This window comes from Erithacus rubecula (genome assembly GCF_903797595.1).
Source record: "Erithacus rubecula genome assembly, chromosome: 3".
In the NCBI taxonomy this organism is placed as follows: Eukaryota; Metazoa; Chordata; class Aves; order Passeriformes; family Muscicapidae; genus Erithacus; species Erithacus rubecula.
The window spans coordinates 132377043-132389816 of record NC_136689.1 but is presented as its reverse complement, the minus strand read 5'-3'; the positions used below and the strand labels follow the sequence as shown (position 1 = coordinate 132389816).

Sequence of the window (12774 nt, the reverse complement as noted above, 5' to 3'; positions counted from 1 at the left end):
AAACAGTCATGAAACAAAGCTTAGCCAAAAGTAGTCTAGAATCCTAACTTAGTGTGAAGTCAGCTATTTACTAGAAGGATATTAGAATATACTTATTTGGCACAAAACCCTTATAATAAGAGTATAAATGAAAGTCCTGAAAAACGATTTCAAAGTAGAGAGTAAAAGTTCTGGAAAATATTAATGAATCTTTAACTTTTTTGGATCTTAGGGAATTTACTCATCTGCATGAACCAATTAAAACTCCAGTAGGGTCCTCTTATGTTCTCTTAACAGGAACTATGTACACCATTATACATACTTTTCATAGCAAACATAGTGAACTGCTTACCACATGCATCTACATGACAGTTGTCAATTATTTTCTTTAAAAATAAAACAAATAATGCTGAACCCATCATTTTGGGGTATTGGATTGTTTTGGTTTTAGATTTTTCCCCTCTTGTATTGTTTGGTTTGCTTTTAATGTTTATTTTTTTATATCCCTCGTTTACTCTAAACTTCCTCTGAAAAGCAGAGTAAAAACTGGCAAAAATCCTGCAAACCTCCAAGTTGTTTTCTCCTTTTTTAAACCTATTTTTAAGATATTAAAAATGTGTCACAAGTCTGGTATATCATGTTTTTAAATGATATTTACTTCCTTCATACTGTCACCAATTGATTTATAATTCTGTTATGGCAGAACTACAATTTTATATACAGCTTTGTAATATTTTTAATGAATTCAGTTTTATCTTTCAGTTTAGAAATCTTACATAGGGATAGAAGTAGTCTCTACTCTTTTAAAAATAGCTTTCATTACTAGTAGTGGGAAATTCACAATTGGTCATGCAATATAGTTAGTGCTCCCAAGATATAACTGTTATACAGAGTGGGAAGAAAATAATCAAGGCAGAGGGATCTGAAGTAACAGAATCATAGAACAGCCCAAGTTAGAAGGGAATTTAAAAAAACATCCAACATTTCATGGCAAAGGGGGCTGAGGTGGGATTATCTAGCAACCTGTTTATTCACATTTTGAAAACATCCAGTGATGTAGATCCCATCACATCCCTGAATCGATTGTTCCAGGTAATACCTGTTCTTACTCTCAAAACAATTCTTTGTTACATCATGATGAAATCTTTCCCAGTGCAGCTTGCAGCTTGTCCTTTGTCCTCTCTGTGTGACTCCATGTGGAGAGGGAGCCTCCATTATTTCTGTAAGCACCCTCAAAGTACTGGAACGCTGTGATGAGCTGCCCCATCCCCTTGCCCCTGCTGCCTGAGACTTCTCTTCTTCAGGAACTAATGCCTTCAGCCTTTCCTCATAGTTCCTATGAAAGGTTTTTTCAGCCCTTTGATTATTTTCATGACCTCCTTTGCAGTCTATCTGAATCTTTCTGCATCTTTCATGTGCAGCTTGGCAAGCACTGAGTAGAGTGAGGTGATCACATCCCTACCTCTGCTAATAATGTTTGTGCAGATGCAGCCCAGGATCCATTTTGCTTTCTCTGTTGCAGCCACACACTGCTGATTCACAGTCAGCTTCTTGTCACCCAGGACCCCCAGGTGCCTTTCAGTGACACTGCTCCCCACTCACACAGATCATGGCTTGTTCTGGGCTCCTTGGTTCTGTCATCCCAGGGGCAGAACCTCACAGGTGTTTTTGTTAACCTCATTCAGTTATTTCCCACTTGCTCCTCCAGCCTGCCCAGGTCTCTGTAAGATGTCTCTTCCTTCCCACATCTGCCTCACCACCAGTCTGGTGTCATCAGCAAACTTGGTGAGGCTGCTTTCAATCCTATCATTCTTATAATTTATGAAGATACTCAAGATCATTACTGGTCCTTAGGGAATCCTGTTGTGATAGGCTTCCAGCCTGAGTGAAAACCATTGATCCCCAGCCTTTTAGTGCAGCCTGTTGACCCATTCCCTGCCCATCTTGAAGACCAACCACCCAATCTGTTTCTTACCCTTTTGTGCAGGAAAAGACTGTGGGAAATGGTATTGAATACTTTGCTGAATTTCAGGTAATCAGAATCCACTACCCCTCTCCTTGTATATAGTAGATGTTGAAGAAAGTCAAAAGAAAATAAGAAAAAATAAGTCAAAATAATTCAAAACTGGGGTCTGAGAGGTTTATGGTAATGAAAAGAAGTTGGGTAAGAGAATGGGATTTTTAAATGATTTTAAATTTTCTGGAGCAAGACTGGGACATTACTGGAAGGCATACAGATGATTTGTAATGAATTTTCACCTGTTGAAGCTGTATGGGTTTTGTAAAGTCCATGCACAGCTGGAGAAACTGCACTGTGATCTTAGTTACCTCACATGTTAAATTGCTTCAGTTTTATTCTCTCTGCACAGGAAACAGAGATTGACCTTTCTGGTGAAGTATTTTGTTTCCACTCTGCCATAAAGCAACATTAAATTTTTAATTAAGAACCAAGACATATATTTTAATTAAATACAACTACAAAAATATTTCCTTGGGCATGATCTGAATCACTGCAGACTGACTGGTTGCACTTTTGATAGAAACTAATCTTTTACAGCTCAGTTTTTATTCCTCATCTGGCTAGTCCTGTTTATAGTCAGGAATATTATAGGATAGGGAATTAGTTCCTTTGGAGCATGCTCAAAAATGTCTGCTACATGCAGAATGGACTATGAACTTCTTGGAAAATCAAGAAATACTCTGACAAATTTTTAAAAAATGCATTAGCCATCTTATCCTAGGACATAAATTTCATTTATGCCTATTTTTTAGATAAGACTAAGGGAAACGGGGAGGGGACAAACAAAGGATAATATAGCCTTGAATAGTAGCAGATTTAGACTCCTTCTGTGACTGCACAGAAGTCAAATTGCAGTCATCAATATATGTGGAGGTTCATATACTAACAATACTATAAATTCTGATTGTTTTATCATGATTCATACAATGAAATAAATATAAAGTTCAAGATGTAAGAAAATGAAGGATTTTTTTTTTCTTTTTTAGGAAATTTCTTGCCCCAAATGAATGAACCATGCTTTGGAGAGTTGTTTGTGGGGGCTATTTGAGGAAAATTAGAAAACAAAAAGAGAGCATAGGAGTTTGGGTGGCTGGTATTTTTTTGTCCCCACAAAGAACTAGCTGAAACACTGCTCATGGCTTTTTTGCTCGTCTTACTCTTCTTTTTGCAGTGAATTCTCTACCAAATGTCACAATCTTTATGAAGTCAACAATTCTTAGAAGACTTTCCCATTACCACATTTTTTGCTGAATCACAGTGCCCATTTTCCAGAATTCATTACGAAAAATAGTAACTTAACATAGTTTGTTTTTTTGTTTTTTTTTTCTCAGCCTCTCTGTAGACTAAATGTCTCTTTTTGACTTTCATAATGAAAAATACAATATTTCTCATATTTTGAGAATACAGAATAGAAGATTAGGCCTAGGCATAGTAAGATTTTTGGTTTCCATGTGATTGCTGTAAGATTTGGAGACCATTGTGCTGACTACCTTCAACCAAAGAATGTTAATCTCTTTGGGATTCAACTGGGAAGGAAAGAAAAAATGAAAAATGTTACAGAAAGTCAAATTCCAGCAATTAATTTTTCAAGTTAATAATTTTATGAAGGCTATATTACAATGTCCACATGGACTGATATCTATAATATTTGTATTATTTTTATGTGGTATTTTTCTATTTAGTTAAATGTATGATGCTTTAATGTTACCTTACTAATTTAATCATAAACAAAGTAAAACTAAGGTAAATAATACATATTTTTGACATGTTACAATAAAAGGAATTTTTCATATTTTAAATGGAAATTTGATTATATATATGACATTTAATCTCTTTGCTATATCGTTTTTTTGTAAATTTTTTATGTGCATAGTTATACCTATACAAGTGCATGATTTCAATTTTCACCAAGCTGATAAAAATAAATCTTTGAATTAGATCAGCATAACACCTGGAAAGATATTCAGTATTTCTTTGTTTTAGTTAAGGAGGTTTATTTTAAATTTCTATGGCATGTTTACTGAGTTTTAAAATTTTTTTTCTTTTCTTCACTATAAATAAATCTAGCTGGTCACTGTGGTATCCCAGATCTTATAGTAAATGGACAAGTAATAGGAGAAAATTATGGCTACAGAGACACAGTTGTTTACCAGTGCAGTCCTGGGTTTCGGCTGATTGGCTCCTCTGTACGGATCTGCCAGCAGGACCACAACTGGTCTGGACAGCTCCCATCCTGTGTGCGTAAGTAAGCATGGCACCACAGGTTTTGGAAATGTTTAATGTATATTTTCTTTTGGTTATAGTTAGATAGTTTTGATTTTAGTTAGATAAGTAAACATTGTTGAAGTGAGATGTCAAAACTGCAGATTAAAATGCTTTCTATACCAAATCATATTTTCTTATTATTTTTTCTCACAGAGATCCCATTACTTTAATTTGTGATTTTGGGGATCTTCTGAGTGAATATTGTGTTTTGTTAATGAGGTTTCTTTTGCATGATAAGTGTGTCAAGTCATCACATGAAAGACTTTTAAGTAATAGCAAAAAATTATGTATTTAATTTAGGAAAATTTGGTATTTTTCTAAAATTTTCTAAATTACCAAAATTTTCAGGTTTAGTAATATTGGTGTATTGAAACTGTATTAATTGGCTTCCAAATATCTTGTAGCTATACCTTTATAGTAGAATTTCTCTTAATGCCAAGTCAAAGCACACAATGTTAATTCTTTTATTCTATGATGTCTTACATTTAATTTTTATTTTTAATTACTGATTAACCTTTTTATTACCAATGGTTTGTTACAAAAAAGAAGAAAGTGTTTTAAAAAGTGGTTTTGGATAATTCTGTAAATATTATTCTATGTCCCATTTTCCTTACTTTTTTTTTGGTCTGGTTTTTGTGGGTGCAGAAAATAAACTTTACCTTCTGTTGACAGTTTTTATATAAACATAAGAAAAATTTCACTGTGCCAATAGTTCTGGGGTTTTTTCAAAAAATAGTCAGAAATTTATAGCTCCACTAAGGCCTGCTATTTAGGCCACAAAGATAAAATATTGAGTTGACACTAAGACAAATTTATAAGAAATAATACCTGAGGAACTAAGGAAGGGAAATATTTCATTTCCACTTCAGACTGTACATAATGAAAATCTAGTACTTGCTTTTCTCCTGCTTCTTCAGAACAGTTTTCCTCATTTGCTTTCATTATTGCATGTCAAGTTCTATTCAGTTCATTTAAAAATTTAAGTAAGTTCTTGAATATGAATACATCACGGAAAGTACACAGTATCTTATGATATCAAAACTTGAAAATACCATTATATAATAATTATCTGTTGCATATTAAGTAATGAAAAGTGATAACATCTTGTTCTGTTTTTTGGGGTTTTTTGACTGGTGCTATGCCAGCTGTCAGCTGTGGTCACCCTGGTAGTCCTATTTATGGACGAACAAGTGGAAATGGTTTCAACTTCAATGATGTTGTGACATTTTCATGTAATACTGGGTATGTTATGCAAGGACCAACCAAAGCTCAGTGCCAAGCTAACAGGCAGTGGAGCCACTCACCTCCAATATGCAAAGGTAAGAAAGCAGCATGTACAGGATTCTACCTAAATGTTGTAAAATTAAGGCTGAAAAATAAACAGAGGGTAAAGGATCACAAGACAAAGTGATTCCTCTCTCACCAACAGACTGATTGACTAACATAATAATCTTATTATTAAAGACTATTTGTTATTCTATGACTTCTTGCACTCTAGTTGCCAGGATAACGGTTACAGAGAAACTTTCTTATGTGTCTGTACATTTATTCCTTTTTTAAAAATTGCTTCTACAAGTTGCTTAAGCAAAACTGTGGGGAGATAAATAAGAACTTAGATCCTGGAATAATTTTCTCTGCATTTTTAGCTAACACAGTTCTAAGAGACACATAAGAAAACCTACTTTTTTATTTTTCTTTTATTTTTCCATTGCTTCTCCACTGAGCATCTTGACTTTGATAATTGCTATTCTAATTCATTAATATTGTCCATTTTTGTTGTTTCTCAATGCTTCTAGATATTATATGTACAATTCTTTCAGTTAGAAAAGTAATACTATGAAATTAGTCCAGTTTGAGTTTTCATAAGAAGTTTTAGGAAGGTTTTGTCACCCCTGTCTTTTTAAAATCACTTATGTGCTTTTTAAATAATTGATTTTATTTAGAAAAATTAACTCTTTGCTGTAATCTGCACGTACATATGCAGAAATTCTAATGGTTGTTTTTCAACATCTTCTCTGCAGCCTCTATTGATTTTTATCTGTGCATAAACTAAATCATTTGTTTTTATAGAAGCTTTATGGACTGTATTTTCTTTTCAATAGGTGTTCTCCACTTTTATTTGAACACTTCCCCTAAGAGATACAGCCAAGTAGTTTACAGAACTTAAATTTCCAAGGAATTCTTTGTTGATGAGAAGATAGTATTTTCCAAATTTACAATACTAAGCATGTACTGTATATTTAGAGTACCTCTTTAATCTCATTTTCAATCCAGTTGCTATCAGTCACCTTGGTATTCTCATACTGCAGGTATTGTGCCAAAGTGCTGACAACTTATTGGCATGTAGGCATAAGTCGATCAGGTTACTCTGTGAAATTTTACACAGTCCTGAAACTATTGAAATGGTCAAAGTTCCTTGTATTTTTTTTTCAGGTGCTCACTACTCCTGAATAATTAATAAATTCTTTTCATTACTTTAAGTGTATGCTTAGTAACATGAACAGGGACAACATTCTCAGGCTCATTGTGTGATTCTAGGGCTGTCCTGTGCAGGGTCATGAGCTGGACTTCAAGGATCCTTACTGGGGAAAAAAAAAAAAAAAAAAAGCAGAAATGTAGCTCAGGCTTTCCTCCAGGAAGAAAAAAAAAATCAATATTGACCATCAATGTAGCTAACAAATCATTCTGTCCTTTACTGTTAAAAAAGTGACATACAATCAAAAAGCTATTTCTGTCCTTGCAAAATGTATGTTTTCTAGGCTTGTGGTACCAATATTTGAGACCTTGTAGAAGAAGCACACAAGCAGACTACAACATTTAGAATAGTGGCTAGAGAGGACATGAGCCATAAAATTACTACATTAAGAAATTTACGTAGGAAAAATTCAAATCTTGAACTGCATCTGGCAATACCATTTTTCCTTTGCAGATTACAGAGCTTTTCAGCATATTTTGATAATTTCATGTACAGACATCCATTCACATTTACCTCTGAAATTCAACAAATGTGAATGCAGGATCCTGCACCTATGGGGAAGAGTAACCCCATGCACCAGTACAGGCTGGGGGTGACCTGCTGGGAAGCAGCTCTGCAGAGAAGGACCTGGGGGTCCTGGTGGACAACAAACTGACCACAAGCCCAGCAGAGTGCCTGTGTGGCCAGGAAGGTCACTGCTGTCCTGGGGAGCATCAGGAAGGGCAGTGCCAGCAGGTCAAGGGAGGTGATCCTGCCCTACTCAGCCCTAGAGAGGCACACCTGGGGAGCCTGGAGTGTGTCCAGAGGAAGGCTACAAAGGTGGATAAGGGACTGGAGCATCTCTCTTACAAGGACAGGCTGAGGGAGCTGGGCCTGTTCAGCCTTGAGAAGACGTGGCTGAGAGGGGCTTCATCACTATCAGTGTCTGAAGGGAGGGTGTCAAGAGAATGAAGCCAGGCTCTTCCTAGTAAAAGCATGAGAGACAATGGGTAGGAACTGATGCACAGGAAATTCCAACTGAATGTAGATATATAGATTTGCACACAGATGTATGCAAGTGAATGTATATAAACATGCAATTGATTATAAGGATATAGGGATAATAGTTTTTATGGGAACTTTGGTTTTCTGGAGTAAGTTTGAATAAGAGATGATGTGTTTCCTTGAATGGGAAACCACATAAAAACTCTTAAAATAATCTTCATGACCCCCAAAATGAATATTATACTGATCTCAGATAGCTATGAGACACAAAAAGGGGGACAAAATCCATATTCAGAAAATTTAAAAAATATAAATTTTAAAGTGCTAAGGACTCAAAAAATGCATTACTATTCTTAACCATTAAAGTTAAACTCTCTTTTTAAAAGCTCATACCCAGTTTTTAGGATATGTTCTTATTTTGTCAAATTCACCACAATCTTACCTTACTGAATTTGTGCCCTCTTGCTCAAAACATCTGTCCTAAAGGTGATCCATTATCAAAATGTTAGTATGGGAACAGAAGTATATTTGTATTTCTCTGTGTGTTAGACCAAAGTCACGTCTAGCTCCAAAATACGTTTTTATTTCTGGACAATAGTGTGTGTCAAGCCAGGAATATAAATTGATTTTATTGGTATGTTCAGTAACTTTTAGTGGCTAATAATTTTATGGTATCATCACACTATAGAGAAGCATTTCATTTTATTTGCTCTGGGTTTGATATCTTCTGGCTTTAGTGTCTCATCGTTTCAGTTCTTCTTCCTAATTCACTACTATTATATAAAAAAGTTAGGGTATATAAAACCAGGATAGCAACACACTGAATATTTCTTACACATAGAAGAGGAGACCATTTTAGGAGACTGTATTAGTATGGCTCTCAAGTCTGTGCTCTTTTTCTTTTTAGTGGTCAATTGTTCTGATCCTGGAATTCCTGCAAATTCTATAAGAGAAAGTAAAATCGAACATGGAAATTTCACGTATGGCACAGTGGTATTTTATGACTGCAATCCTGGATATTTTTTATTTGGCTCTTCAGTTTTAATTTGTCAACCAAATGGCCAGTGGGACAAACCTCTACCTGAATGCATTAGTAAGTAGATAATGAGTTTGCTACTACAAAGAATGTCGACTAGACAAGGTATTATTTTACACAACATTTTCATCAGTGTCATGACAGCAGTTACAGTAATCACATTTATATACATTTGTGTGTGTGCAGTACTGATGGAAGGTTTCAGTAGCTGCTGAAGTAGCAGTTATATTGTTCTTGTATGTAGCAAATAACATAGAATACTTGTGAAATACAACAGCCAAACAGACCTCTCTGAGTGCTCCTGTGTAATAATCCCTGATAGCAGGGATACAAGGTCAAAACCTGTCCAGTGAATTCCCCAGTAACAGCACTGTAGAACACCTAAGATGTCCTCTGGACAATGTCCTCAGTTTACCACACTAATACAGGTATCTGAACATGCTCACAAGCAAACTTTTCACTAAGGCAAGTGGATCAACACAAGTAGGCTATTTTTATTCTGATTTGTCATGAACAACTTTCTAATTGTGATGCAGATATAGCCAGAGATGTTTCTTAGACATTTGATTGGCTGGGGCAATTGACTTCCTTGGTTCTCTATTAGTCTGTGAGAAGGGTTTCATTTAGGATCAACATTTTCACTGAAAAAGGCTTCTTTTCCAGAGGTTAAAGGGAAAATAGGCTAAAGGTTCCTTATTCAGGAATCATGGATTGATATTTGCAATACTGTAGTCATTTGTTCTCAAATAGCTTCAATAGTTCTATTACCTCTCTAAAAATAAGAAAAAATAAACTTTTTAGCTTAAAAAAAAAAAAAAAGCTAAAAGCTTTTTCAGCAAAAAATTTCAGTTATGGAACTTGTCCCTTTCTTTGATGAGATAAGTAGCTTGATTGCAAGTCACAGTTAAAGTGTCTGTTGGCTTCACGTTGAATTTAAAGGCAACATTTCCATTTCAAAAAGAGAAATATTGCTTAAGAGTAAAATATCTCCAAATAGGAATGAATTTAAAGGTAAAGTTGCAAAGATTTCTTCTTTCTAAATTTGCATTTTAATCTCTTAGTCATTTTTATCTGAATTGTCACAAGCAATTTAATACTACAGCCTTTATTCTTCTTTTAAAAGGGCTTTGGGAGTAAAAGTGCTATATGTACTTTTGAAAGGGCATTTTCTGCTTTATTTGTGTCATTTTTATAGAGAGGTCAATTAATTCTACCTAAGTAGTATTGGTGATATTTAGTAATTGTAATCTTATCAAAACTTTTTAAGAGTCTTTTTTAACAGCCTCTGGAATGTTTTGCAAATTATTGCTGGAATGGGACTTTTTACAATGGCATGTATTGATAGCACAAAAAGTAATGGTTTAAACTAAAAAGAATCAATTTAAATTAGCTATAGAGAAGGGGTTTTTTTTTAAATGAAGGTGGTAAAATAGAAAAGAAGAAATTAGTTAGAATTAAAAAAAATAAATAAATAAACTCAATCAACTTTTCATATGAAATTCCAGCCCAAAAAAACGTTAATATCAAATTAAATTTTGTAGCATGCATAATCAAAGTAAGAGTACTATTAAGAGTGCTATAATTTTTAAATTCAATTATTAGGAATTCAAAGCTTCTAGACATAAATATAAACAGAAAATTGTGTATAGGAAAGCCCAAAGGTGGAAACTGTAAGATTTGTATGAATTTAACTGTGTTCTGTATGAATAGGGCAAAAGAATCAATCAAGAACACTACAGATAATAAAATACTCTGAAAAAGTGTGAATGTTCTTCACAAGTAAAAGGTGAAGACAGCACCAACATGCCTTTTTATGTTCTACATTTTCATGCTCAGCAGTCATCCATAAGTGATAGTAAATTTTAGTTAGAAGCAATTGATTAAAAAAATAACATGCTGACAGCAAGTTCTTGTTATGTAAAGTTGATTATTCTGGCCATTTTACTCAAAGTGCTCAAAGCCTGCAGAACGGTCACAGGGGTCAGCCACACTCTAGGTAACTTACCACATTCCTTTGTGATCCTGTCAGGAAGGTTCTGCACCATGGAAGTTGGACCTTTGGGAGAACATGTAATTAAATGCAAATCAATATATACATAAATTAAAGCTTAAAGACAAAAAAAAATCATTTAAGAAAGACAAATTGTCGCATATGATTTTGGTCTTATGCTATATAGTACAATCATTGTACTCTTGCTTGTATCTGAAATGCCATGGAATTGAACACATCCTCAACCCTGATTGGGCTTCTGACCTAGATTTTTCTTTAATAGAAAGTTCCTGTAGAAAATAGTATTTAATACAGTGAAGTTTTGATAAAAACTGCAGCTTTATGATTCAGCAGCTGGTTCTACTACACTGATATTTGCAGCTCTAATTTGTGGGTTTCTTGGTGCATAAATACAACTATCTCTGTCCAAGATAATCTACATACCATGGACAGATGTAAGATAAAAAGAAATCAAACATCAGGTCTAGATTCAGTTTGTGCATATAGTGGATTTAATTTATGAATTTCAACTGTGCATTTCCCAAACTTGATTTATTTAGTTTGTTTTTAAATTGACTCCTTGCTCTGAATTATTAAAAGAGAGATGAAGTTCTGCATATTCCCTACCACAGCAATGACTTTGGCAGATACTATGTTCCTGTAAATTTTTTCCTGAAGAATACAAGGCGTGTGCATTTGTTCATGCCATAAAGATCAACTTAGTGAATGAATGGTTTTGAACATCAATATATGTATTTAAAATATCTCTTTTTTTTGTGTGTTCTAAAGCATATTTTGCATCCTAATCCCATTATCTTCCTCCTTCCCCCAAACCCTAAGAATGCTAATCTCTTCACAAAGTTTGCGTGCACGGTAATGGAAATGAAAAGTAAAAATTGTTCGATCAGTGATAATAACCTTCTTTTATCTCCAATAATTATGCATTGTAGTGATTGACTGTGGGCATCCTGGAGTTCCTCCAAACGCAGTTCTGTCTGGGGATAAATACACGTTTGGTTCTACTGTTCATTACAGCTGCACAGGGAGACGCTCACTCTTAGGGCAGTCATCTCGTACATGTCAGCTAAATGGACACTGGAGTGGGTCTCTCCCTCACTGCTCAGGTAATGTATGTGAATTAGTGACTATATCTGAAGTTGTTTTAAATAGATTTTTGTTTTCTTCAGAAGGCCATTTAAATATCTGTAAAATCATGTATAAAACTGAATTACCATCTCAGTAGAAGTGAAAAAAAAGTAAAATGAAAATAAGCATAAAGTATTAGCAAGAAAATAATCTGGAAGAAGTTGACTTTCTTGGTGGCACTTAATATGAAAAAGAAACTTCACATTCAGTTGACTGTTGACAGTTGACTGTTAACAAAACCAGTTTATTTTGAAAATATTTTTTATGTTATTTCTGGCAAGAGTGTTAATTTCCACAGTGAAATCTTGCAATGTTGTCTCTTCATAATGATGGGTTAATTTTCTTACATTTTTTACTTTTAACTTACAAAATGTCTACTGGCTTGATGACACCTCAGATATAACTTGATTGTGTAATATATACATCTGTATAATAAGGCCAGGTGAACTCCACACGATTTCAAGACGGGATGCTCAGTTTTTGAGGGATTGCCATCTAATCCTTGTAACAGTTTAGCCATCACTGAAGTCAAGATATGTTTTCTGAAAAACTTACTGCTTAGGAATATTGTGGTTCACAACTTCAGTTTGACTCACTTTAAGAGCAATGATAAGTGAAAAACAGAAATCCAAGTCACACACTAATTTGGGATTTGATTAAATCACTTTTGTTATTGCAGACTATGTAAAAAAATACTGAGATAAATGTTAATCATGTTATCAGTTTCAGTTCTCAGTAAATACTGGTAGAAGTTCTTTCTTGTCCGACTTATGTTTCATTATTTAATTGAAAAAAATCAGAAGGGTTTGAATGTTATTTAAACCGATGTAATTCAGAGAACTTAGACACGTTTAATGGCAGAAAATAAGAAGAAAGTA

General features: G+C 34.3%; 1 protein-coding gene and 1 long non-coding RNA gene across 4 annotated transcripts in view; one reads left to right on the top strand and one right to left on the bottom strand.

The window, feature by feature from the left end:
* Positions 1-12774, top strand: part of CSMD3 (CUB and Sushi multiple domains 3) — a 568112-nt gene that overhangs the window by 510500 nt on the left and 44838 nt on the right. For all 3 annotated transcript variants that reach the window (XM_079302232.1, XM_079302231.1, XM_079302230.1), the window contains 4 exons: positions 4067-4240; positions 5410-5583; positions 8632-8817; positions 11701-11883. In XM_079302232.1, the coding sequence (XP_079158358.1) occupies positions 4067-4240; positions 5410-5583; positions 8632-8817; positions 11701-11883 (717 nt within the window). The remainder of the gene's footprint in view (positions 1-4066; positions 4241-5409; positions 5584-8631; positions 8818-11700; positions 11884-12774) is intronic.
* LOC306800288 overlaps positions 1-12774 on the bottom strand; it is a 448386-nt gene that overhangs the window by 391314 nt on the left and 44298 nt on the right. The window lies entirely within an intron of this gene.